Below are 23,453 nucleotides of genomic sequence, written 5' to 3'. Positions count from 1 at the left end.
CCTTTGTCTACACTTGGACAGTGTGTGGGGTAAAGGCACTACATGTTGCTGTGAAAGGCTCCAGCAGCAGGAAAAGGCTCTGGCAGCTCCTGATATGCATCTAAATATAGCCTGTTGGGGGGTTTGTGTAGCAGAAAAATGTCACTCAAAAGGTATTGGGGTCACTTAGACCTCATATTAATTATGTAGGTATTCCTGGATCAGATTTTTATTTTAGAATAATAGAATATCAGGGTTGGAAGGGACCTCAGGAGGTCATCTAGTCCAACCCCCTGCTCAAAGCAGGCACAATCCCCAATTTTTTTTGCCCCAGATCCCTAAATGGCCCCCTCAAGGATTGAACTCAACCCTGGGTTTAGCAGGCCAATGCTCAAACCACTGAGCTATCCCTTTGAAGCAGCAGTTATAATGATTGTTTTTATGATCATAGTTTCTGTTTTTTATTTTTTAAAAAAATGCACTAAAATCGAGTCTCCAGGTAACATTTGCCTCATATCAGAAAATTGAGGGTCTTTTTTAAGATAACACTGTCAAATTGATTTTCTGGGAAGCCTGTGCTTGCTAGGAAGAGTTTCTGGGGAAGTCACAATTATCAGATGCATTTGCTGGCAGCCCACACTTGACAGATTCTGTTGCTGGGGCAAAGACTGGCTATTACATTGCACATGTACGTTGACTGTCTGAATGCATATATTATTTGGATTTTGTTGAACTGCACATGGCATAATCTTTGAGTAAGAGATGGATGTTTCTCAGGGACCTGGGTACAGAAATGGTGAAACCAGGAATAGAAAAGGAACATTGCAACCTTGCCTCAGGCTTCTAGGGAAGCAGCATCTAGTGTGCGGAGTACTGATCCAGAACCTAAGAAACAGGAAGGATGTTACATCTGCTTCAGAGAATACGACAGAAAAATGCATCAAGAATGTGTAAAGTGTAAAAACTTAGTATGTTCAGAACATATGTCACCTATTTGCTCCATTTGTCCAAAGTAGTAGGTTATTCACTACCACTTTGCTGTGTTTGTGCCTTTTTATATTGCTATTTCCATTGTCTAAATGTGGGGTCAGTTAAATGCTGAAAGCTGCATAGCGTAGCTTTTTAAATAAGTGTGTGTGTTCATGGGGTCAGTTAGACCCCCACACAAGTACTGTGTAGTGTGCTTCTGAATCTAGAAAAGTTTTGATTTGTTCATAGATTTATAGGTAACTGATCATAACATCAGTTTTAAATCATCCCATGTGTTTTTCCAATGTTGACATACTGGGGTCTTGAAGACCCAATACAGTAGTAGTGGAGTGATTTTTTTTGATCCAATATGAGTGTTAAGGAAGGAATGGCAGGGATAACTTGTGCTAGGCAGGTACAGAGCTGCACTGCAGGGACTTGGAACAGCCTCCAGCTTAGAGCAGAAATTACAAATAAACTGTGCAAGAGAGACTTAAGTCAAAATGGCATTGGAGATAATTATTATATTTGTATGGCTACGCTGAAGTATTCTAGATCTTGATTTTGTTCACTTTGTTACCAGTCTTGATTTTTTGACTCATATCCACAAGTAGCGGCAGAACAAGCTAGCTAAATAAGACTGTATCTTGATAGATTTTTCTACTAAATGTTCTTCCAAACAAAGAAAGTTTCCTTTGTCAGCAAAATGTTGATCCACATGTCTTTGCACTCTTCTGAGTCAGTGGAAAATTTAAACATTTTGAGTATCTACATTTTTTAATAGACTGCAACATAGTTTTACTCTCACTAGTTTTAATATACTGGGTAGGATTTTGATCTCTGAAGGATGAAAATGATAGAGTCCCAAGAATGTCAAGTGATCTAAAGGGCTCTAAATTTCTTAAATAAAATGAATGATTTTGACTTCTTATCACCAGTTTGATGATTCTTTTGCTTGTTTCCCCACACAGTTCAAGAAGTCAGGTATTCTAAAATGTTAACCCCTGGTTTCATTGAACAAACCAATTTAATACGCTTTTTATTTTCTTTAGATTTAACTTCCTTGTCTCAATTTTCCATGACCTCATGAAATTGCAAAGCTACTGGTAAACACTAATTAAGCCAGGACAGCAGATGTTTGTGGTGTGAAAAAGTGAATAAAGTTAAAAAAGCTTTAAGTTGTTTCAGATCAGTTACTGTGATTTCTCTTTGGTTAGCAGGAACTGTTTTAGCAAAGATGTTGCCAACTCTCAGGAGAAAACTGCTTGATAAGAGTGATCCATGCAGGTTTCTATGAAGAGCTCATGTAGCAACTGATGTAGATAAATGTAATGAGATTAAATATTTCAGAAGTTTAAATTCTTTTCACTTGTCTTTACAAATTACTATATTCAAATACCTACCCTTTCTGCAAAATTTCTGTAAATTTGTGATTATTAATTTCACACACTGCAGAGCTCTTCTCCCTTTTGTCATAGTTGAATGATTTTTTCAGTAATATGTTCTAAAAGTCTCAAATCACTGTTCTCTGTAGAGCTGGTTTTCTCTACTGAGAAGTTAATCTGGTGTTTTATCAGCTAACAGAAGTATTTGGTTACTGCCACTACCTCCTGCTGTGCAGATCCAGTGATATTTAGTTTCTTATTCTAAAGCAAAGACTTTCATACAAACATCTACATTTTAAGAATTAAAAATTACAGTAACACCCTGCACTACCCTGGCTGAAAACAAACTGTTAGTTTATTGATACCTAATCATTTTAGTCTGTGTTGCTTTCAGATAATTCTGATCCATATCTTTAAATACTGGCCTATAGAATGGCACTGTATATTATACAGAAATTAACTTAAGGGACAAACCCTACCAGATATTGTCAGTCCAAGTTGGTTTTGTGCCAGGTTATTCCATTGTTTTTACTACACACAATGCTAAAACATTAAAATAAAAAATATAATTTCCCTGAGCATGAAAATTAACATATTTGCTAATATAATTTTAGTTTTTAATTTTTACATTGCTTATCTTGACCACGCTTCATATTTGACTGCTTAAACTAAAATCTCTTTTTGTTTTGCAGAGAAATATAATTGAAAATACTTCTTCAGCTAATCTTGGGACAAGCAAATTCTCGTTTGAATGGTGGATTAACAAGTAGTAATTTTATCATTTTGAAGGCTAAGAGGAAATTTTAAGAGTTGGAAAGAACTGGATTTTCACCCTAGTCCAGCAGCTTTGCTGCTCACTTAAACACAGATGAATGAAGACCCCATTCGGAAAGACACCAGGTCAGCGATCCAGAGCTGATGCAGGTAGGCAATCTTTTTTTTTAAAACTGGGTGGTGGAATACTGAATTAAATATTAAAACACAAAAGTGTCTGTAATGTTTTTGTGAAGTTTTTAGTAACTTTCAGTTCTTTTCCATCTTGGTATTAAAATTGTGTGTGTTCTGCTACTGTCAACCTCGTTGACTTTATTTTGTTGTAGTATGACAGCAGCTTGTCAGAAATCCAGCGGAGGCCTGTATGTAAAAATATCTTGTTGTTATATTTTAGTTTTGCTGAAGCTTTCATATTGCACACAGACATGAAATTTTGAAAGGAAGGGGAAAATGCTTCACAACAAGATTAGTGTCTGTCAGTTTCAGAACATAAGCTGTTCATCAGCGATCCCCCACAGTGCTAGTAAAGAGAACTCTGGAACATGATATATTCAGTAGGTGCTACTTAAAACTTACTATAAAATGTCAGCATTCTGAAGAAGCTGATCAGCCAATATCTGTAAAGGAGCATCAGTAAGACTTTTTGGCTTTGTTTACATGAGATTTAGGCGTCATCTAGGTAGGGAAATTAATTCAGATTAAGGTAGTGTGTGAAGTTAAAGCTATTCCTGATTAAGTCTATGTGGGTGCTCTTCTTCGATAATAAGAGTGCCTTATGCTAAATTAACGTGATCCATTTCTAGAGCATCCATGTAGGAAGTTAGTCAGGAATAACTCCCCCTGTGGACAAATCTTTTGTTAAACCAGTGCAACTTTTTATGTGGACAATCCTTATCTTGGTTTGAATGTCTTATTTCAGTTGAGTTTAAATCAACTCCTGACTAACTTAAACTATATGAAAATAAGTGTTCATGCAGCCTTATGCACCCATTTAACTAAAGCTGTTTAAAATTGCACATATAATTAAGCCAGTACAGCTTTGTCTTGAAGACAAGCACTTACTCCATGCTTTGAGGGCAAGAAGAAATAAAGACAGTGCAATTGTAAACTAACAAGGTTTAAACTAATTAAGTGCCTGGGGCCTCTGTGAACAAAAGCTAACTAATTCAGCTTTCCCCTTGCACTGGGTGCTAAGGGGGGATGTCTGAAAGGGCTTGTGTACACATGGAGCCATAGAGAAATAGCTATTGTACTTTAAATTTCCACCTATAATAATCTAAACTAACTTTCTAGTATACAAAGCCCTAAGTCATTTCTTGTGAGTTGGGGGGAGAATGGCTTTGGGACATAGAACTTCACATCCAGGCATTTTAGAAAACTGTTGAACCAAAAGCTGGAAGTTCTGTTTTAATATGTTCGATAAACCTTTATTAAAAAAAGCAGAATAGTTTATCTTTGAGAGAGAAAGTTTGCTTGGTACAACTGTTCTGTTTTGTTGAGGTTTTTTTGTTTTGTGCTCCTCCCTCCCCCCCTTCCCCCCCCCCCCCCGCAGAGTCATTCCGTTAAGCTTTCATTCCCAGCAGAGAGAAAACATGTTTACTTTGTAAAGCATACAACATAGCTAATGAGCTGAAGGGAGGGATAAAAGAGTATTTAAGTACGCTGTACGGTGCATGTACTGTAGTAGATTTATGGGAAGCTCCTGTGATTTAATATAAAATTGGGAAAGCTCAATTGATATGAAACTAACCATACAGGCCATATTGATGCTTCCATATGTGTTTCCAGCTCATCGTTCAGATTTGTTGAATAAATTACAAAAAGTCTTTAATCTCCATGAAAGGCTGCAAGTCTGTCATATTCAGTAACCTAATCCCTTAATATTAGACCCATAGAAGCAACCAGTACAACACTAACTCCTTCTGGGCTGTGAAATATAATTGTCATCCAGTGTGGTGTGTGTTAAGTATTCAGTTCCAGTAGTAAAACAATAATTTTTTAATCTTCTGTATTGCTAGTGACAACTTTTGAAAGGAGCAACTGGTGTTGAAGGCATTCTTTTCAATGAGATTTGAGGGGTATTGTGCATCTTATTTCATATATGGTTCACATTAGCAAGTCTTTACTTGCGTTATGATTGTCCAATGAGCATCAAGCAGTAAAAACTACCATTGGAGGAAAATAGTTCTGGAAAAGGTGCTTTTGCTTCACTTGCATTTTTACTGATCAAATTCATAGTAATGCTACTGTACTTAGTTTTTCTTTTGCAATTATAAACTTTTTGGTTACTATTAAAAGCAGTTTTCTAACTTTGCTTTACAGGTACAGGAAAGCTACCTACAAAGTTTGGGAGGGTTAGGAAGAAACAGATGAATCAGTTTCTTAAAGAGCTGAGCTAAGAATCTGTATTCAACTATAATAAAGTAAATTTCAGATATGGCAAACTATAAAATCTTTTTTTAAATTGGTACTTAAAAAATAGTGTTTTGCATGTTTTTCTGTCATTCAGTATGGAAATGTTTCTGGTAACTAGAAATCATAGTTTGGTGATTGTTTTATCAATTCAGTTCATAATTATCTGATTAAATTTTGTTCATTGGCTGAGATTTTAGAATTGCTCCCCTTTTTTTTTCAGAAATTAATCTTCACACCTGAGGGACAAGTGGGTGAAAGTTTTCAAATGTCAGTCTATGAGTAAAGACTAAAAATTTATGGAAGGCTTGGCTGGCCAACCAGCAGGAATCAAACAAAGCCTATGTCTAAACCATTCATGTCGTATAAGTGCAAGAGAAGAGGTAAAATGCATTAATGAAGATTTAAGAGGATTATGGATAGGCCTCAATCAAAATGATTATAAACAAAGTTTCTTCAAGTGGTGGTTTCTGTGTCTATTCCACTTGAAGTGCGCATGTACTCCACATGCCTGGGACCAGAAGATTTCTTTTTCATTAGTGGTGTCCATTGGTCTGCACCTGCACCCGTCTCCTTGTGCTCCCAGCTGAGAGGATATGGGGCAGTGCAGACCAGTCACTTCCATGGTTCCTTTCTACCATCTGTGGTCTGAGATGAAACTTCTCTAGTGTCTACAGCTTTAGCTAGCGTTTTTTGTTTTATTGCTGTTAAATAGTTCTCCTTTTCTACCTATTTCTTAGTTTCAGTGTTAGTTTTGGAAAACTTAGGGGGGTTCTTCCCAACCCCAGCCATCTACCTATATTTGGTGCCTTTCATGCCCAGGGCCCCAGGTTTTAAGTACTGTGGCCTTCCCAATCAGTGAAGGTCATGACACCCATCTGTATGGCCTCAGGGAAGCACATATCCCCTCAAGTGTTGTATCTTCCAGATTTTCCCTTGCTGAACCCCTCAATCCCATGAGTTCAGACTTCATACTTTCCTGGTAGATTGTTTGAGACCAGAGTCTGACCCTGGTACATCAGTCAGAGGCACCAGGAATCTGCCTTTGGTACACAGTTGTTTCTGGCTCTGAGACTGTTGTAAGCAGAATTAGGGACCAGCAGAAAACAGGGACACAAAGAGGGTAAGAATAAGCACCCTTACGAGGATAAATGTGAGCAATCTCCTCTAGGTCCTCATCTAAGAAAAGGACTTCTCCAGTCCATTCTTATGTTGGGTGAGACTCCGTGACCCACTACAGGTTTATCAGGAGTTCAAAGAGAACCTGGTACTTGTCCCTTGGCACAAAACCAAAAGTAAATCTGTTTCTTTATGTTTTAAAATGAAGTTTAAAAATGAATCCTTAAGAAATGTAACACCCAATATTATTATTTTGTTGCCCCTAATGATCTCATTAACAGAGTAACACTTGTCAAACTTCCTCTAAAGTGAAAATTCACTAAAATATTGTTCATATGCTACATTTGAGTAACTTATTTTAGGATTATTGGTAGTGTTTGTTATCAAGAATAATAGGTAAAGTTTCTCCTTCAAAAGAGAATTCCACAATTTCCACTACCCTCGCTTGGTGGCCACTTTGAGAAAGGGTCTCTTTGTGTGTCTTGGCCTGCTTACAGCATGGAAAGCAACCATCTTCCTGAGGGTAACTTGTGGCTTCAGTCTCACTGAGAATAATTGGAGATGGTGGCCATTTTCAAAGAAAGCCGTTCTTTTTGACAGATGAAAATTTCCATTAGGAAAAAAAAAATCATAAATATATTTTCAAAAGCTATTTTGTACCACTACATCTACTCAATGGGTAGGCCAAGAAGGAGGGGGAAATTACAGAAGGGGGATATATACCATGCACAAAAGAGGGGTTGCAGGAAGGACAGGGAAGTTTGAGTGTGTGTTGTAAAAGGCAGAGGTATTTTGGAAGATGGGAGAAATGGGGGGAAACGGAGTATGCACTCAGCTGTCTTGTTATGCACTGCCATAACAAAGCAGCTGTAAACCCAGTTTAGCTGACCTGTATGCTCTGTCTGCTTTGTGCTATTCCAGAATAGGACAAAGAAGCCATTTTTAAAACTTTTTTTTAAAAAAGTGAGTACTTCATAAGTTTAAAGCATTAGAAATGTCACATGGTAACATTTTCTTTTGATTTCTTTAGTTTCATATATAATTGTTTAGAAAATGGTGAATGATGCATTTATTATTTACTACAATCCTATTTATTTACTCAAGATTTGCAATAAGTTACAGTTGGCAGAAAATTCAGTTCAATTAAAATGCACAAAAACAGTATTTTAATTTTTTATTAGGTAAATAAAACTGCCATAAGTGTACATACGTAAGACTAGATATGGAAAAAGTTTATCCAAAACATTTATTTAACAAAGGATAACACTTATTTATCTATAGTTACTAAATTGAACTGATCCTATAACTAGATCTTATCCTCTCACCTTTTTATTCATATGGGAAGAAGAACACCAGCTACTGTGGTCAAGTTCTGGTGTTCACGCTTTGAAAAGGTTGTTAAAAAATTAGCGTGGGTTCAGAGAAGCTATAAAAATGAACTGAAGTCTGGAAACATGCCTTACAATGTGCCTTAACCTAAATAACGTGAGTTGAATGTGACCTGTAAGGAATCCTTTAATTTAGCAGACCAAGGCATAATAAGATCAAATAGTTGGATGGGAAATAAGACTCACATGAAAGTGAGGTCAATTAATCATTGGAACAACTTTCCAAGAAAAGAGGGTAAATTTGTCATTTAAGAACATAAGAGCAGCCATACTGGGTCAGACCAATGGTCCATCTAGCCCAGTATCCTGTCTTCCGACAGTGGCCAGTGCCAGGTGCCCCAAAGGGAATGAACAGAACAGGTAAACATCAAGTGATCCATCCCCTGTTGCCCATTCCCAGCTTCTGGCAAACAGAGGCTAGAGACACTTCAGAGCATGGTTTTGCATTTGAAGTCCTGAAATCATGGTTGGATATCTAAGAGAGGCACTCTGTTTCAGCTGCAAGTTAAGTTTAGTAATATCTGTTTACATGGTAGGTAAGAATTGCCTCCACTGCAGAAATTAATGGATGAAGTTCTGTGGCCTGTGTTGTGCAGAAGATAAGATTAGGTGATTATATAGTGATCCTTTTGACCTTAAAATTTATCATGTTGTCGTGTATTTTCTTAAAACTAATGCAGAAAACATATATTGGGAGAAGATGTACCCCGCTTGCTTAGTCTGATGCTGAGAGTTCATCATTAATAAATTAGGCAAGTATTGAACATTGAGGATAGTCGTTAAAATTGGCATTAACTGTAATGATCTACTGGCTGAAGCTATTTTGATTAAAAAACAAGTGACCTGACTTGTGACCCTGACAGTTTAAAAGACGACGTATAAGACTGTAAATCAGTTTCCAGCCTACAATATTAACTTATTAGAACAATTGTATACTAGTGCTCACATATGGTCCTTTTGTCAGTTTTAGCAGAGAATTGTCTGTCAAGCTTTGTGGTTGCCAGATTGTACAGGCAGTTCTTTCTATATAATTTCTTCTCTCTTCCTGAGGTATCCCCCCCCCCCCTTTTTTTTTTTTTTTTAATTTTCTTTTTATTTCTACTGCTTGTCACTTCCCAGCAGCTACAGGATTGACAGATACTTATTTCCTGGAAAGTTTGACATTTTTCCTGGAGAATCAGACATTATCTTATCTTTAAAGTGATCATCTGTGAGTGAATATCTGTCAGGCTGATGTATTCCTCCTCTTCTTCTTTTTGTCCTTCATTTCTCCTAGATTTGGAAATATTTTTAAACTGATAAGTTCCTGGGAGACTTTCTAGGGTTGTGTTAGGATTGCAAAAAACATTGCATAAGGGCTGCTGCCAACCTGCATGTGAGCATGGCTAAACCCAGCAGTTACATACCTATCATATGTTCATGCAGCTCTAAGACTCTTAGCCATCCAGAAAAGTAACATCACTGTTTCAAAATCAAAGTATTTTTGTCTCAGGTAATAAATCTAGTTTTTTTTCCCCCAGTTGGCTATGGCAGAATGCCTGTTTTTTGACACAATGATAGTTGTCAGCAGCAGTTTAAGAAATGGCAGTTAACTTTCATTGAAGGTTAACTGCCACCAGTATAGACAAAGGTCACTCTCTTCTCAGGCAGGCAGGAAGGGGTAGTCAGTCCAGATACAGAAGCATTCACTTATTATTTCAAATATGTTTTGGGTATATAAAGTGACATGCCTTAAAGGACCTAGTTTTCAGAAAGTACTGAGTACCCTCCTTCTGAGAGTCTGGCACCTTAGAGATTTAAGAATTGGGGCACTTAAAATCAATGGTCACTTCAACAATTTAGGTCTTTCTGTTTGGTTCTGCCCTTTCTCCCATTAGGATCAACGTTTTATTTTCCACTTTGTAGAGTATTAATAAGTGTAGCCTCAGACTGCTTTGCAGTCTCAGCTTGCCTTTGCTATATCAGAATGGAAGAAAAGACTTCAGTAAACAACTCTGAAGAGGTGAACTAATTGCAACACCGCTTTTTCGGCCTCCATAATCTTCCCAATTTGTCCCCTTCACCCTGGGCTTTCCCTGTTTCAGCATTGTGTATGTATGCTCTTCCCTGTCGGCCACCGGTGGAAATGGTGCCTAACAGGGCATTTTACAACATGGATCACGGAACCTCCCAAGAGTCTGCCACCTGACATGATAGCGTCATTGGAAAAAGAGAGGCGGGAATGCTAAAGAATTCACTTCAACTTTTCCTATCCTGGTGCTCTGTTCTCCAGAGTGGAAGCACTCAATCCAAGGAATACTCCTTGGATCACAAAGCTTTTCTCCTCAGGTACCCTTACGGATCTCCTTTGCACCGTAACAGTTTCTCTTGCTCCTTCAGTTATCTCCAAGGACTTGTTTGCTGAATCTTCTGGCAAATGGGTAATTCCTTAATCTTCTCCTTCTGGTAGCTGGATGCCATAAAGAAAGGAGGACATGGTCATCCTCTTCTTTTCTCTCCCCCCCAAAGAGCTTCTACTTATTTAATTGTGCACACAACTGTAATTCATTTAAATTTCTGCAGTGAACTAACAGGATGCAAGGTTTCCTGCAATGAGGATGTCGAGCAAATTTTCCTTGTTTGGTCAACCACAATAAAAATGGAGGGAGCTTGTAGCAGAAGTCCTAATATTGCCAATGCAGCACCATCTTTCCTTGGTACCAGAAGTAGGGTCTTTTCAGACCAGCCCCTGAAACAAGGAGACAGTGGAGGAATTGAAAAGACTTTAGCCCAGCAGTAGCATGGCTTTTCTGAAAACACAGGGGGAGGTGCTAGCTGGAGGGCAACAAGGAGCCAGATAGCCATGACAGACCTGGACACCAAAATTCACACATCCTTTTGTTGTACCAATAAAATAAAAACCAGCAGGATCTTATTAAAGGGAAAAAGGCAAAATACCACATTTATTGTGAATACAGAAAGAATCATAGTAAGCAGTTAGTTATAGCTATAACATTCCATTCAATCTCATATTTATTCACACATTCATTCATACAAACACACACACATACACACCCACACACACAGGTTCTGCAAGGTTGTTATCATAGTTACCAGCCTTAGAGTTGCTCATGCCAAGCCACTGGCCAGGTGGCCTGGACATGAGGAGGGAGCAGGGCCTTGTCAGATGCTCATCTGATGCTCCTGGAAGTTGGTTTGCAGAATCAGACCCCAAAGTTCTCACTTTTTAGAGTCTATTTTTATAGGAATTTCTTCCTATGCCAGTCTATGGGAATTGCTTCATCATGCTGTTGCTGAATCAATCAGCAGATAGCACATTCCTGACGGCTCCAAGATGTTATCTTGTTCTTTGGTTCTCCCATTCTTGAGGCTGTTGGGTGGATTCCAGTCTGCCCTCCGGGGGGGTCGTCTGGTTATTTCCACTTGACGCCTTCTTCAGCCGATGGACACTGGATTCTTAGGCTGGCACCTCCCTGATCATTCAGTTATTATCCACACCAAGCATCCATCCACATACATCCTCTATCTCTATTTTAATCACAATTGTTAATACAACAAAAGGGTGGGGAGTCTCTGGGTGCTGTTTCTGTTGTTAGAGTATTGCTTTGAGTCTCTCTCTCTGTGAATTGCTTTGAGAACAGACTCTGTCTTAGAATGTACTAACGCAATTAGCAGCTTGCAAGTTTCACACATAGAGGGAGAGAAACAGCACCAAAAACCAAGAGACCTCTTAATTAGTAATACCCTGGAATTGAAACTCTGGGGAATCAAACTCATTTGTGATTTTAATACAGAACTTCTTTAATATGATCCAACCCTTTTCTGGGGAGGACTGGGTCTGTGAAGCCGATCTGGATATTGCTTCAGCAGTTCAGTGAGGCTCTTAGAGAGTGGCAGGTGGTGCAGTTGGAGCTACAGCAGGCTAAAGAAACTGCAGCATTACCTGTTATGGATCCTGCAGGAAAGAAACAGTAACAGGTACTGGGTAGATAAGAGGAATCCAGTGAGCTGGAAGCCTGAGACTTGGCCAAGAAGATGTTATGATTGTGGACAGATGGGATATTTTAAGAACGGCTTGCCCTTGGGTGAACTTGGAGAAAGACGCAGAGAAACCAGGGCAGAGACTAATAGCTCTCCAGGCAGAGAAGCCTTGGAGAAAAGACCCTGACAAAGCAGGGCAAAGAGACTGCAAAAGCTCTCCATGTCAAGAGGTCAGAGGTGGGAAATCTTGTCTAATCAGGACAAAGGACTGTTAAACGCTGTCCAGGCAGAGCAACCAAGGAAAGAAGATCCTGAGAAATCAGGGCAGAGACTGCAAATAGCTCTCCACATAGACAGGCCTGGGCGAGGAGCCCCTGAGCAAGCAGGGCAAAGACTGCATAGAAGGGGACATTAACCTTCAGATAGGCTCACAAACCTAAAGCCTCTTCTTTGGGATTGGGTGTGGGGGGAGATATGTGATGGGGTGTACCAGGTCCTTTGAGGCCCCCTGCTGGAGGCACTGCATTCCCACCCCACCCCACCCCAGGAAAAAGCGGTTAAAATTGATCTTCCAGGGCTGCCTAAAAAGGCTATATAGAAGCAACCAGTCAGAGCAGGCTCAGATAAAAGGAGTTGCAGGGCTTGATCAGGTCAGTTCCTGGGTGGGACCAGAGGGGCAAGGAATGACAAAAGGCTTTAAACAGGCTGCGTTTACCAGACTTGGGAAAGAAGACATGAAAACTGAAACCCTAAGGTAACCAATGAAAGGAACAGGACCACATGGGGGGGAAAAGCCCAGGGAATAACTGCAGCAAACAGAGCAGCGGTTCATGGCTGCTGTTTATAGGGTCCCTGAGCTGGGACTCGGAGTAGTGGGCAGGCCTGAGTTCCCACCACTGGGAAAGTGACCTACACCCCGAGAAGGGGAAAAGGCTCTTTTAGAAGCCCAAGTGAAAGGTGGGATTTAAAAGACCAAGAGACGGGGCTGAAGACCCTAGCGAGGGCAGGTAGCTTGTTGGACTTTTGATACCGCTGAGAGAGGTTTGCTTTTTGACTATGTGACTTGGCTGGAGGGCTGAGCCACTGCAGACCTACCAAGCAGGTAGGTACCAACCTATAGGGGAGGTGCCAGGACCAGGAAAGATTGCAGTATCACGCCTAACCGACAGGAGGAACTCACGAGAGGTGAGTGTCCCTTGTCACCGTATGATTTTATTAACTTTGCTGAATGTTCATTTTGTGAAACTATACTGAATATATAATAAATAGCTGGAATTTTTTTTCCTAGGCTTTCCAGTTGCAAAGTAAATTCTGAAAGCTTGTGTAGGTAGCTGGAGGAAGCTTATCCTGAAAGCAGTATCTCAAGTGGAACAGTAATATGCTGTTTTTGGTAATTATCAAAGTAGTACAGAAACTGCAGCAAGTGATGTGAATCTAAACCTTTTCACATTTAATGGAAATAGCATTCATGTGTTGTGAAATCTGACAGCTCCCTTGTGATAAATTCATTAATGTTGGCTGCTTTAATACCAATTACTACCTGAGATCAAACTTTACTTATACCAAAAAAGCATACACACTGATCTTTCCACTTATTAAATGTCTGGTGAAATATTGATATTGAAATTTCTATCAAAGTGTTTTTCTTTTAATGAATTAGCCACTCACTGTTCATCCTCTAAATTCTGTTTAGATCTCAAACCGAAAGTAGCGTCAGTGACTGACATGTAAATTGTTCACACCACAAAACTGCTGCCCTACTTAGTGCATTTGAAAGTCTCTCTGCTGAAGAGAGGATTAGGAATTGTGTTAATTTGAGAGTTGGGAATGGTGAGAGGAAGCTTGTACAGGATCAAACTGCACTACACTTGTTTGATTTCTAGTAAAATGTACAGAAAACCTATCTAACACACTTCTGTCAAAGGTGCCTAAAGAAACAAAACTAAAACAGCATCAGCTTCTAGCAAAACTCTGCCTTGATCAAAACCTTTACCCACAGACATCAGGTACTATCGAATCCCTTGCTCTCCAAAAGCCAACCAATTTTCAGTAATGTTTAAAATGATACTTTGCAGGGAAACAAGAAGACTGTCGTGCCATTTTTAAAGATGCTTTTCAGTAAAATGCTTCAAGCATTATAAGCGTTTATCAGGCTCATTAAATCATATGTTATACAAACCTATACAAATAGGTTTATATCTAAAATAATCCAAAAGTAGCTAGAGAAGTAGTTTTTGATTAATATTTATAGAAATTATTTCTTCTGCACAATTTATTTGACACTCTGGCAGTACAAGATTTGTGGGTCTTCCTTAAGTGATGATGAGTGCAATAGGATTAAGATCATGTTAAATTATTTCATCAATTTTTTTATTCATAAGTACTTTTAAAGGGCAAATTTGCAAAAAGAAAAGATTTACACAGAAATAAAATATGCCTCAAAATATCACCAGAGCAATTTAAAAGTATTTTAAATAAATTTTTCCTGGAATGTGCACTACAAAGAGAAGATTATCATTATTCACACACTTAGTGTGAGCTTGCCAAAGTGAATTGGGCAAAATTGAAGGACCAATGCTTGACATAATTGGAGGACTGTTGAATATTATTGTTTTGCTCGTAGAGCTATCATCTGCTTAGGGACAAATTACCTTCTAAACATTAAATATCACTCCAGTGAGGGGGGAAATTCAACAGCTGTATCTACTCTTGATTTTATTAGTCACTTACCCTATTTGTGCAGCACTTGCATGTGCAAAGGCAGCCTATTTGCATGTCTGTCTGAAAATCTGGCCCTTGATTACGTTGCTGGGATTCAGTGTTAGCACTTACTTACCAACATAAGAATGGCCATACTGGGTCAGACCAAATGTCCATCTACCCCAGTATCCTGTCTTCTGACAGTGGCCAATGCCAGCTGCTTCAGGACATGGTCCATGATTGAGCCCCCACATGCTACTGCAGTACAAAAAAAACCATAACAGAAAATAGGTTCCCTTCACACCTTTTTAGATCAATTTTCAATCTAAGACCATAGTACATTGGTTCACATTCAAGCATATGGACCATCTTCCACTAGGAATTCATAAATACATCAAGCAAGCTGGGAATATGGCAATTATCCATCTTAATTTTTACTGTCAGTTTAAAATTATGAAATTGATGTTTTAAGATCCCAGATACATTAAGCACTTTTTTTTTGGTAAAATGGAAATAATAGTTTGTCATATAACTGATGGATTAGTTCTTACCATCTCACCAAAAAAAATGTGTTCCTGTGGTGGTTGGGGGAAGAAGTTGGTAAACCTCTATCAACTTTTTCTAAAGGTTCAAAAATGCGGTTGCAAATCACTTGGATGTGTGTTTAACACTTCCTTTCCTTCCTCTACCCCTACATGTGTGCACACTTTTGTATTTTGCATTGATATACATCTGTAAGGATTATTAGTATCTAATCTTTTAGCACAGCTAGTGTATTCTTTAGATGTATGGTGGTGGTAATGAAAAGTGTTTCTCTTTTCATAGTGGGGGAGGGCAATGTGTCAACAGAGTGGTTTCAAGTGTTTTTCTTCCCAAATAGTTGGCTGATACTCTGAAACTTGTTCAACACTATGGAAGTCTGCAAGATGCTAGCAGAACTCAGGATATATTTTGCTAGTTAAGATTAGGTAGTTTAGCAACTGTAACTTCCCTAATTCAGTTGAACAACAAAAGATTCAGACAGACTGATAACATTACAGTAATAAGCTAATAGTGGTTCTGGTCTTGTTTATGTAAGGATAAAACCAAATGCTGTAAATGGAGAATGGCTGTAAATACTGAGAATTCTTCCTCCAGTAGCTACTCTTGAGGGCATTCTACCCCAGAAAATTAAAAATTCTGCGCACAATATTTTAAAATTCTGCTAATTTTATTTGTCAAATAAATGTGGAGGCTCCAGCATGGAATTGGAGAGAACAGGCCACTGGCTGCACAGAGGTTGGAGATCACTGTGCAGCTCCTCCCTGGGACATGGACTCAGTAGTGAGGCTGCACCCAACCCTGACAGAGTGCAAGGACCTGGCCTGCCCCAGAAACAGCCTAGGGCCCTGCCCCTCTGTGTGGGCAGGCACACTCAGCAAGGTAGGATTCAGGTGTGGTGGGGCTTAATGTGACTGGATCCAGGTGTGGGTTAAGAGGGTTCTGAGTGGGGCAGTCTAGGTGCGGGTGGCTCAGTGGAGGAATCTGGGCGTGGGATCTTGATGCATCGGGACTTGTTGCGAGTTCTGGATGCAACAGGAATGGGATGCTGCAGGGGGTGGGAGTTGGTGTGTTGGGGATAGAGCTCGGCAGGGGAGTCTGGATGTGGGGGGTTCAGTTTGAGGCCCAGATGCTGGGGGAAAGAGGCTCAGTGGGGTGGGGATCCAGGTGCAACTGGTTGGGGCTAGGTGGGGTGGGGATCCAGGTGCGGGTGGCTTGTCAGGATGGTTCAGGAATAGGGGGAGTGGGGCTCTTCGGGGAGGTTTTGAGTGTGGTGGGTAAGGCTCGGCAGGAGGGTCTGGGTATGAAGGCGCCTGGATGCCCGGAGGTCGGGCGAATGTGGGAGCAGCTCCCTGCACAGGGATTCCTCCCCCTGCAGCTGAGAAATGATGGGTGCAGGAATCGGGGGGTGGAGAGAAGGGGAGTTTGCAGAGCTTCCTGCACCCGGGGGAGTAATATGGGGGTGGGTCTGACCCAGCCCCAGATGCTATGCAGGGGAAGAGGAAGCCCCATCCTCCCCAGCCCAGCACAGGGTAGGAGCCACCAGCCCAGTCTTCCCCAGTCCTGCCTCCTGCCCCACAGTGATTTACCTATCTGTCAGCTTCCTGGAGCACCCAAAACATACTGCTGGGGAGGGCCGCATGACTGCTTTTGTGCCTTCCCCATCAGAAAGTAATTTTTCTGCAGGGAAGCAAATAAATCTGCAGGGGACATAAATTCTGCACATGCACAGTGGTGCAGAATTCTCCTCAGGAGTAAAGAGCTTAGGAAATGATGGATCCATCAATCAGATGGTTACAGCCTTTCACTTGTACTGGTTTTGAAAGTTAAATGTTAAATTGTTTTGGAATTGCTTATAGTTTGGAATCTTTCAGGAAAGGCGATGAAAAAGGTAGAGAACAAATGTGTGGCAGTCACCCTCAAAGGAAACGTGTAGGTTTTTTATACTAGTTTTACGACATTGTATTAAGCCATAGAGGCTGTGGCAAATTGGGCATTCTGTCTGTACCACTTCTGAATTGCTTACAATTTCTTAAAAATGATATCATGAAATTCCTACTTTTATTTTCTGTCTTTTTAACCGGTTACTTATCTGTTAGAGGACCTTCCCTGTTATCCCATGGCTGCTTAGAGTACTTGTCAGAGGTTTTCTGATAATCCAAGTACACTATATCCACTGGATCACCCTTGTCCACATGTTTGGTGACCCACTCAAAGAATTCTAATAGATTGGTGAGGCATGATTTTCTCTTTACAGAAGCTGTGTTGACTCTTCCCCATCTAATCATGTTCATCTAGGTATCTGATCACTTTGTTCTGTACGATAGTTTCAGCCAACTTGCCTGGTACTGAAAGTAGGCTTACCGGCCTGCAATTGCTCAGATCGCCTCTGGAGACTCTTCTAAAAATTGGTGTCACATTAGCTATCTTCCAGTCATCTGATACAGAAGCTGATTTAAGTGATAGGTTACATACCATGGCTGGTAGTTCTGCAATTTCATATTTGAGTTCCTTCAGAACACTTACATGAATACCATCTGGTCCTAGTTGCTTATTACTGATAAATTTATCAGTTTGTTCCAAAATTACTTCTCTTGACACCTCATTCTGGGACAGTTCCTCAGATTTATCACTTAAAAGAATGGCTTCAGTGTGGGAATCTCCCACACCGTTGTTGTGTTTGGAATTTGAACATACAGGTGATCTTGACCACAACCACTATCTGTTTTAATCTGACATCTGAGTAGAAATTAAAAGTGTATTTCATGCAAGTTTAGCTCCAGAAGTATATTAATTCTAGGATTTTTATTCAGAATACTTACATTTTTGGGGGGGGTTTTGTTCAATATTTAACTCCCATAGAATTGCAGCACTTCATCTACATCTTGGCATTCAAAACAGCAGCCTTTCTTAGCTCTCTGCATGAACGGAATATGTTCATTTCCCAATCATTTATGTGTTGTTTTCTCTGTTGCAGGGCATGCAGGAGTGTCTGCCAGCATGATGAAGAAGAGAACTTCTCACAAGTAAGCGATTTCTAAAACTTATTTTTATAAATTTCAACTGTTTGTACTTCCCAGTGTAGGGTTTGTTACCCAGAATTACGTTGTTAGAAATATGTTCTTATTACTGCTGTTCCAGCCTTTACTTTTTGTTTTACGAACAGTGTGGGATTGTGTTCAGGTAATATATATCCACTGGCAGATATACATTTGTTTTCTACATTGCTTTTGCTCACAGGCTTGCTTTTTAAACTTACTTATGTTTGAATAGCACCATCACTTGAGAAACAAGATCATGTGAATAAAATGGTATAAATTGCTTGAAGACTTTAGGGAGAGGAAGTGGCAAGGAAAGACTATAGTAACTTCACTGCCTAAGTGGTGCATTGTGACTAGGTCAGTATAAAGCTATTCTCATCAAGTATTTTTAATGATAACTGCATCTGGAAAATAACCTCAGACATATAATAGATTTCTTATTACTACTTGTGTTTCAGTAATTTCATTTCAAATACATTTTTGTCATGGAGATTTCCCATATGTATTTTTTCAAATGCGGTGATTGAGAATAATTCAACACTTTTATAAGGATGCTTTATTTTTTGTTAGGGGTATCTCATCACCCTCCACACACTCATCACTCCCCCAAAAAAAGGGAATTAATTTGTTGTTCACCTTGTGATTTTAAGAGGGAGTAGATGATGGAAAGAGCTATTCTGAGGGAGGAGAAGGTATAGTCTGGACATGTTTGATCTCATTGTTTTTAACAGCTAAATAGATTGGGTCTGGCTAGTTTTCTGATGGAACACTTCAAAGACAAAAACTGAGTGCAGGTGCATTTTATGACTATTAAACATTTTTTCTAAGTGCAAAAACCTGTTCATTATTTTTCAGTGTACACTCTTCTACAAAATAGTATGTGACAATCCAAGGTTGCTGGTTATCAATAATAATTTCTTAAATACATTCAAATGTGTTCCTCAGCGTTCCATCCAATGTTCAAACAGATAGAGGAATGGATCACAGAACTAAAAATTAGTAGTAGCTTGGGCATGATTCCATTAGATTTTTATATGTAAACAGAATGTACAAAGTACACAGTGTTTTGGCTGTTTCCCTGCAGCCTGACTCCCCCTTATTAGATGTTTCTGTCAGCTGGTATGCTTTCTAAGGATGATAGTTTTGATAAGGCCATTCAGTGAGTAATTCTCTGAGCACCTCAGGGGCAGCCTCCCACCTTACAGGAGGATGGGTATTCGTCTTCTGATAGTGGGGATGTTTCACTCTCTTACCTTTTTAGGTGGTACCTTTCTATGACCCATATATGTTTGCTAGTCAGGTCAGGCGTGGGAAAATATAGGCATGTTAGTTCAAAGACCCTAGTTGGTACTCCTCCATCCTGGCCACTCTCATTTTATCCATATGGACAGACTGCTTGGCCTCGCTGGTGCCATGGTCATATCCTAAATCAAAGTATTCCTCAGCTTCAGTTTCCAGGGTTAAATCTCATTCACGCCTAGATCTGCCTGTCATGCAAAAGCAACCACAGCAATCTGCAAGTATTGTTGAACCGGACTCTCTTCTTCATCAGTTTCTGTATGAGTACATATTTCAGCAACAAGTTTCTGAAACATTCCCAGAGAATATTCTGTCGTCTTCACAGAATGAGGCTGACTGTTCGTCAGGCATCTTCATTAGATGATTATAAGTCATTTCAAGAATTAGTCTGCTGAATGGTCTGCCAAAGCTTTGTAGAGCTACCAGCTACCAGCTCAGACTGTTCAAGAAAAAGAACATATTATTGGTAGGGCCCTACCAAATTCAGGGTCCATTTTGGTCAATTTCACAGTCATAGGATCTTACAAATTGTAAATTTCACGATTCAGCTATTTAAATCTGAAATTTCACAGTGTTGTAATTGTAGGGGTCCTGACCCCAAAATGAGTTGTAAGGGGGGTTGCAGTACTGCTACCCTTACTTCTGCACTGCTGCTGGTGACAGCGCTGCCTTCAGAGTTGGGCAGCTGGAGAGTGGCAGCTGCTGGCGGGGAGCCCAGCCTTGAAGGCAGAGCTGCCACCATCAGCAGCACAGAAGTAAGGATGGCATGGTATGGTATTGTCACCCTTACTTCTGCGCTGCTGCCTGCAGAGCTGGGCCCTCAGTCAGCAGCCACCACTCTCCGGTCACCCAGCTATGAAGGTAGTGCAAATGTAAGGGTGGCACTACCATGACCCCCTGCAACTCTCTTTTGGGTCAGGACCCCCAATTTGGGAAACACTGGTCTTCCCTGTGAAATCTATATAGTGTAGGGTAAAAGCACACAAAAGACCAGATTTCCTCGTACATCTGCTCTCCAAACTGGGACAGAGAATGAATGTGAAAAAGTCTCATTTAATCCCAACACAGAAGATAGAATTTATTGGGCTTCTACTCAATGCTCAAACCTCCATGGAATACCTGTCACAGCCAGATTCAAGAACATTATAGAGTTGATCAATCAACTTCATAAAAATCCGTGTACTACAAGAAGGATATGTTTCCAGCTTTTAGGTCCCATGGCTTCATGTACGCTTGTGACCCTATTGACCAGACTGCATTTTCATTGTGGTCAAGACTGTTTTTGGATTGTCCATTTCCGTGCTGTTGACAAAATAGATATGGGGTAAGCATCTCTTAAGGAGTTGTGAACTCCCTCAGCTCATGGAAAGATCCACATCGTTCTTCCCAGCACCTTACACGAGTCACTAGTGACTGATTCTTCCTTGTTGGGTTGGGGAACCCATCTCAACAACATTTACAGTACAGGATCAGTGGTGTCAGAGAGGCATGCCTTCATATCAATACCCTTTAGCTCAGAGCAGTAAAGCTTGATACATGGCCTTTCTACCTCATATCAAAGATGAGTGTACAGGTAAGAATTGACAATACCACCGTGATGTTTTATGTAAACAGTGAGGAACCAAACCAATGCTCTTGTGCAGGGAAGCAGTCCTTCTATGGAACTGGTGTATCTGGCACAACATAACACTAACTGCAGTGCATCTCACAGACCTATACAACATGCTGGCAGGTAGAGCATCCAGGTAGGCATTTTTCTCAGAATCATGAATGGTTCATAAAAAAATCAGTCAACAAGTCCATTTTCAGTCAGATCTGTTTGCCACTGAACAGAACAAGAAATGCAAAGCGTTTTATTCCAGGGAGGGACGAGAGTCTGGGTTCTCAAAGAGATAACTTCATAATCCCTTGGACTCACGGTCTATTATACACTTATCTCCCAATTCCTCTGATCCCATATGTGTTAAGGAATTCAAACAGGAGAAGGCCTTAATCATCCTAATAGCTCTAGATTGGTCCACGCATGACTGTTTCACAGAAATCAGAAATTCTCGGTATTGGCAATATCACTTACCACTTCTACTAGACTTAAATGTTTTCCCTGTTATGAGTAATTATCCAGATTTGTTGTCACTACACCTCATGGCATGGAAACTGTCTGGCTAACAGACTTGGAGAAGACTTGTTCTGGTGATATATGAAACATATGGATTCAAAGCAGAAGGCAATCCACAAGGACAAATTATACTGCAAACTTGGATCATTTTTCATCCTGGGCGTACCAGCATAATGTTTCTCCATAAGAGACATCAATCTCTCATATCATTCAATATCTATTATCCTTATAAACCTCTGGTTTGTTGTTAAGCTCATTATGTGTTCGCTGTCTCCGCATATCTTCCCCCAATTCAAGACCATCCAGTTTTTTTCTCATACTTGTTAAAGTTTGTGAAAGGTATTTTTAGAGTTTTTCCTTCAATAAGACAGCCCCCTCCATCTTGGAATCATAATGTGAGGCTTACTAACCTGATGGAACCTCCACTGGAGCCATTAGACTAATGCTCATTACTTCATTTGTCTATGAAGACTACATTTCTCATTGTAACTGGCAGAATGATGGCAGTTTATTCACTCCCAAACTAACACCCAAAACTTTCCTTTATAAGATGTGAAACAAAGAAATTTCTTTGCAGGGAGTGAAAAGTTACTTTCCCCAAAACCATGTGTTTTGTTTTTAATATTTCAATTTACCTAATTACTTACGGAATTTCTTTTGATATCGCAGTTTACATGATTGATAAACTAAAGGGATTTCTATTGCAATCATTTTTTAAGAATACCTGTTGAAACAAGCCTAATGAGTTAAAAACGTCTTTCAGTGGGTCATTTGATAAATCACAGAAAATATCTGTGATAACAAATACGTCTTATCACAGAACATAATTGGATTATAAGAACCTCATATCAATTAATCAGGCTGGTTTATTATAACACACTTCTATAATAATAGAGATCCTTATTAGTTTCCAAGGGTTCCTTCCTGGACATATGGGCTATGTTAGCAAGGTAAGGGAAAAAAACAGGGGAAAAGATTACACATTCCATTATTGAATATATATTTCCTTTATCCACTAAGGTTCAACTGAAGGTCAGAGAAATTTTAATAGGAAGAGGGCACTAAATTTATAGTTGCACAGCATTAAAGGGAATTTGGTTAACATATAAAATATGTTATATTATCTACTATATATAAGACTTAATATCTGAGTCATTTTAATTGACTAGAACAAAACCATTCAGGCAGCCCCCTATGCTATTTATATCTATTGCCGAGAAATCCAAGGGTCAGGCACCCTCAACTCGGAGAATATCTGAATGGGTGCCACACTTCATAAAGGTATGTTACGAGGTGGCCAATTTAGAACTTCCAGGTCATGTTAGGTTATATTCTACCAGACCACAGGTCACTTCTGCAGCATCTCAAGGAAATACCCATAGCTGATTTTCTGTATGGCTGCTGCTTGGAGTAATACTTTCACTAGCCATTACTCCTTAGTTCAGATGCCCAGTTTGGGAGGGTTGCACTGCAGTCTTAAGTAAACTCACAGTGATATTTCCATGTGTTCACAACCCACCCTCCTCTCCATGATACTGACAAGTCTAATAGTCTGTTCTTCATAGTGGTGCAGGAACTGAGAATCGGTTGGTCACTCCACCCACCCTTATAGCATTGAGGATAGGGTTGCCAACCCTCCAGGATTGCTCTGGAGTCTCCAGGAATTAAAGACTAATCTGTAATTAAAGATTATGTCATATAATGAAACCTCCAGGAATATGTCCAACCCAAACTGGCAACACTACTTGAG

At 39.8% G+C, this 23,453-nt stretch overlaps 1 protein-coding gene across 16 annotated transcripts in view; it reads left to right on the top strand.

Moving 5' to 3' along the window:
- SPIN1 (spindlin 1) overlaps window positions 1-23,453 on the top strand; it is a 110,056-nt gene that overhangs the window by 70,307 nt on the left and 16,296 nt on the right. For 9 of the 16 annotated variants that reach the window (XM_073344925.2, XM_073344921.2, XM_073344917.2 and 6 more), the window contains 2 exons: window positions 3,026-3,257; window positions 18,225-18,273. In XM_073344925.2, coding sequence (XP_073201026.1) covers window positions 3,206-3,257; window positions 18,225-18,273 — 101 coding nt within the window. In that variant the 5' untranslated portion in view covers window positions 3,026-3,205. Of the gene's footprint in view, window positions 1-2,165; window positions 2,277-3,025; window positions 3,258-5,125; window positions 5,304-5,742; window positions 5,903-7,946; window positions 8,779-13,299; window positions 13,398-18,224; window positions 18,274-23,453 lie in introns of those variants that run through there. The other 7 variants (XM_073344931.2, XM_073344928.2, XM_073344927.2 and 4 more) reach the window with 7 other exon arrangements.

This window comes from Lepidochelys kempii, chromosome 5 (genome assembly GCF_965140285.1).
Source record: "Lepidochelys kempii isolate rLepKem1 chromosome 5, rLepKem1.hap1, whole genome shotgun sequence".
Taxonomy (NCBI): domain Eukaryota; kingdom Metazoa; phylum Chordata; order Testudines; family Cheloniidae; genus Lepidochelys; species Lepidochelys kempii.
The sequence above is the reverse complement of the archived record's forward strand: the minus strand, read 5'-3'. Positions and strand labels throughout refer to the sequence as shown.